Source organism: Lepisma saccharinum, chromosome 5 (assembly GCF_977018435.1).
Source record: "Lepisma saccharinum chromosome 5, izLepSacc3.1, whole genome shotgun sequence".
NCBI classification, from domain to species: Eukaryota; Metazoa; Arthropoda; class Insecta; order Zygentoma; family Lepismatidae; genus Lepisma; species Lepisma saccharinum.
In genome coordinates, this window is record NC_139233.1 from 27,559,675 (window position 1) to 27,563,796 (window position 4,122).

Consider the following 4,122-nt stretch of genomic DNA (forward strand, 5'->3'; position numbering starts at 1 on the left):
ACGCCACAGCCTCGTTAGTCTCCAAAATGCAGTCCAGGACGTACTACGTGGAAGTGAGGTTAACAATTGGGTGTACTACATGGAAGTACACCCCCGTAAGGGATACAGTACAGGATATTATTGTATATTATTTTCTTGTTGATATAATTGTAAGTTTGTATACTGTTATTAACTTTAATAATACTGATAATAACGTCAATTTTTGAAGAAAAAACTTGGGAGAAAATACTTTGAAGACATTGAGCAATATAGTCTTCTGGAGCTGTTTCAACCTCCAAAGTGGCTCCTTTGACATGTTACAACACTTGTCACGAACGTCTTGCACAAGCTCCTGAATTAGTTTTCCTTGCGCCGGGTGGTTTTGCAGCCATATTTTCATCTATTTCTGAGGCATAAACTGTTCAACCGATGGTTCTTACCAACACTATACAGGGAGTGTCATAAGTAATAGCACAAACTGACACAGTTGAAAGTACATGATAATAGAAGCAAAAAAGTCTCAGTAAACATGGGTCCGCAAACGAGTCGTTTTCGAGATAATTGTGAATGTATGGTTACAAGCCGCCACTGAGTTCATTGATTGTAAACGTCGTCCTAGTTGGTAAAATGCTAATAATGTGTGCGAATGTGTGATTAGAAGCCGTCACTGATTGCATTTTGTAAACACCGAGTGCTTTACTCCTTGAGCGTTCCGAGGTTTGTTTACAAAACAGAACATTTCCGAGAGGTGGCGATGTAATCAAACAGGATGTATTCAATCAGTACAGAGAATTGTACATGCTTGTGACCAATTCTGAAATGAACCGGGGGTGTTCGAAAGAATTCGAAACTCAATGCGGAATCGCGGACAGTATTGCATCCAGATGCAAGGACGACACTTTGAACACCTCCTTTAACAGGTACGAGTGTACAGTAATTGAAACATGTAACATACTAACGTTTGTTAAAGTAAGTAGAATGTTCAATGAAAGCAATGAGATCTCCAATGACTTTCCTTACTTTATTATTAGCATTTTACCAACTAGGACGACGTTTACAAACATTCGCAATTACATCGAAAACGGCTCGTTTGCGGACCCATGTTTACTGAGACTTTTTTGCTTCTATTATCGTTAGGCTTACCATATTTTTTTGCTTCTATTATCGTTAGGCTTTCCATATGTATTTATGTCCAACCCAGGACATATTCGCGATCAACTCGTTACTGCTGAATTTTACTTTTTTTTACAAAAATACATTGAAATTACTTAAAAGCCTTAAAATTGTACAAGAGAAAATATTAACATTATTTTCTAAAATAAATCAATTAATTTTCAAATGTTGAATTGAATAATACATTTTCTGATGTTTAGGAAGCCTCTCTGTTCTAGGTAGCATTATTTGTTAGTTCACTCAGTTGCACTTTTCACTAGACATGACTTTTTTCAAAAATGGCTTGTTTGTTTTAATAACATCATAAAATTCACAACATGAAAGTTCTGAATTAATTTAACATTCAGCAGATGTTTAACAGTGGATACTAGAAGTCTACCTCTTTCTGCACACCAAATATTCCCCATAATTGAAAATACTCTCTCAGCTGGAGCAGATGTTCCAGGCAAATACATAGCATACTCAACCATTTTAGAAATGTTGGTACATGAAATATCAGTCTTTTGAAACACCTTAAAAATTGCTTGCCACTTCTCTTCAATAGTATCTGGTACTTTTTCAGAACTTGAACCACAACCTACCTTTTGGTTTTGAATTACCTTGTTCAACAATGTACGTTCATCAAATAGGTCATCAATATTTATGGCATTTTTTACAATTGCATTAATAACTTGTGCACTCTCTTGTAAATCAGACCAGGCAATTTCAGTTTGTAAATTTATCCACTTAAACTTCCTAACTTTATCAAAACTGTTTCTCCCCAACTCTAAGTATTGGATACTTGAATTATGACAATTGTCTAAGCTTGAGAAGAATTTTTGTTCCTGAACATCATTATTTTCTTTCAGAGTGCAGGCAACAAACTAAGGAACCTTGTGCTGCTATGGGATAATACTTTTTTGTAATCTGTTTCCACAAATTCACAGAACTGTTTAAGTTCTGTTACTCTTACTGTACCCAGGGCGAGCCTCAGCTACTGGGCGGGTCGCAGGTGGCGGATAGCGAATGGCCCCCAGATATGGGGGTTAGCTGCGAATAAGGGGAAACCCGTATAAGCAGTCCCGGACAGAGGCAAACTTCTGCCTTGCAGTGAGAGGGAGAAACCTCAAAGGCTAAGGGAAGAAACCCTAAAAGAAAATCTAGCAGGCCGAGGGCTCTAAGGGAGGCAGCCCCTCCCACAAGGCTTTGGAACTAGGGCTGATAACCCGAGTGTCCGAGATGAAATTATTAAAAGAAACTACAGAGGAGAAACCGCACTGATTAAACTGTTGACGACCAAGAGAGGGAAAAGGATGAGAGTGGCAACCTGGAATGTACGTGGACTTGCTGGAAAGGAGTTTGAATTAATGACGGAAATGGTGAGAACAAAGTTGAATATATTGGCGGTGACAGAGACCAAGAAAAAAGGAAATGGATATGAACAAATAATAGAACCAAATAGTGGTGAAAGGTTTTTAATGTTTCATTCAGGAGTAGGCAAAGAACAGAGAGCAAAACGAGGAGTGGCTATAGTAATCTCCGAGGCCTACAGACATTATGTTAAATGCTGGAAATTCATCAATGAAAGAATAATCTTGGTAACTTTAACCTTTAACAGTAACATAAATGAAGACACTGCTTTTATTGCTATATATGCACCAAATGAAGATAATATAGCAGAAGAGAAAGATAGATTTTACGAAGAGCTGCAGAGGACAGTGGATGACACCATGGGAGCTGTCTTTGTATTAGGTGACTTTAATGGTCGAGTTGGAAACAACATAGAAGGAATGGAAGGGCTGCTAGGGAAATACGGCGAGATGCACCAGAATAATAATGGGAGAAGATTATTATATATGTGTGCAGGAAATGATTTTGTAATTAAGAACACAATGTTCCCACATAAAGAAACACATAGATATACAAGAGAAGTTCCCAGCCGAAAGGAAAAATCTATTATTGACTACATATTGACACAGAGGAAACAGTGGAGATTTATCTTAGATGCAAGAGCATATAGAGGTTACGAGATTGGAAGTGACCACTACTTAGTAATTATGCAGTTACATGTTAATATCAAGACCAAGGACCCTGGTGATAACAAAAGGAAACCTAAAGAAAGAATAAAGGTATATAAATTGAGAGAAGAGGCAAGACAAAAAGATTATCAAGAGGCTGTGAAACAAAGGGTGGAAACATTGGAATGGCCCACTATGAGAGAAGATAAACTGGAAGAAATATGGAGTTTATATAAAGAGGCAATCTTAGGAGCGGCGGCGGAAATCTGCGGAAAGTCCAGCGGAAAGCAACAACAGAGAAGAACAGCATGGTGGACGGAAGAGATAAAAGAAATGGCAAAGGAAAAGAAACAACGGTGGGAAAAATACCTACTCACAAAACATTTAAGTGACTATGAAGCTTATAAACATCAAAGATTAGTAGTGAAGAATATAGTGAAAGATGCAAAACAACAGTCATGGGAAAGATTTGGAGAAGCAATGGAAGGAAACCTACAAAATAACCAAAAGCTGTTCTACAAAGTATTAAAATCGATGCGAACAGAGAAGCAATGTCCTCTTAAGTTCATAAAAGACAAAAGGGGTAACCTCCTCCGAAGTGAAAATGACATTATGGAGAGGTGGAAAGAATTGCTTGGAGGAAATATGGAAATTGGAGAAAGATCAGATTGAGGAAGAAAAACAGCAATACCAAGAGGAGGGAGAAACTGAAGAAGAAATAACTATGGAGGAGCTAAAAAGAGCACTAAAGAAAATGAAACTAGGCAAAGATGCAGGACATGACCAGATAGCACCTGAGATGCTTAAATTCATGGGCAAAAGTGGTCAAGACATACTACTTAAGATTATTAATCTCATTTGGAAAGCAAAGAAGATACCAGCTGAATGGGAGTGTAGTGTCATTGTGCCAATATTCAAAAAAGGAGACAATAGAGACTGCAAAAACCATCGTGGGATATCGTTATTGAGTGTG

At 37.7% G+C, this 4,122-nt stretch overlaps 1 protein-coding gene across 1 annotated transcript; it reads left to right on the top strand.

Annotated features, from left to right (window-relative positions):
* Positions 1 to 2,507: 2,507 nt before the first annotated feature.
* LOC145987962 (protein CFDP2-like) lies at positions 2,508 to 3,821 on the top strand. The gene has a single exon (XM_083122804.1). The coding sequence runs from the start codon at positions 2,508 to 2,510 to the stop codon at positions 3,819 to 3,821; it is 1,314 nt and encodes a 437-aa protein (XP_082978930.1).
* The last annotated feature ends 301 nt before the right edge of the window (positions 3,822 to 4,122 follow it).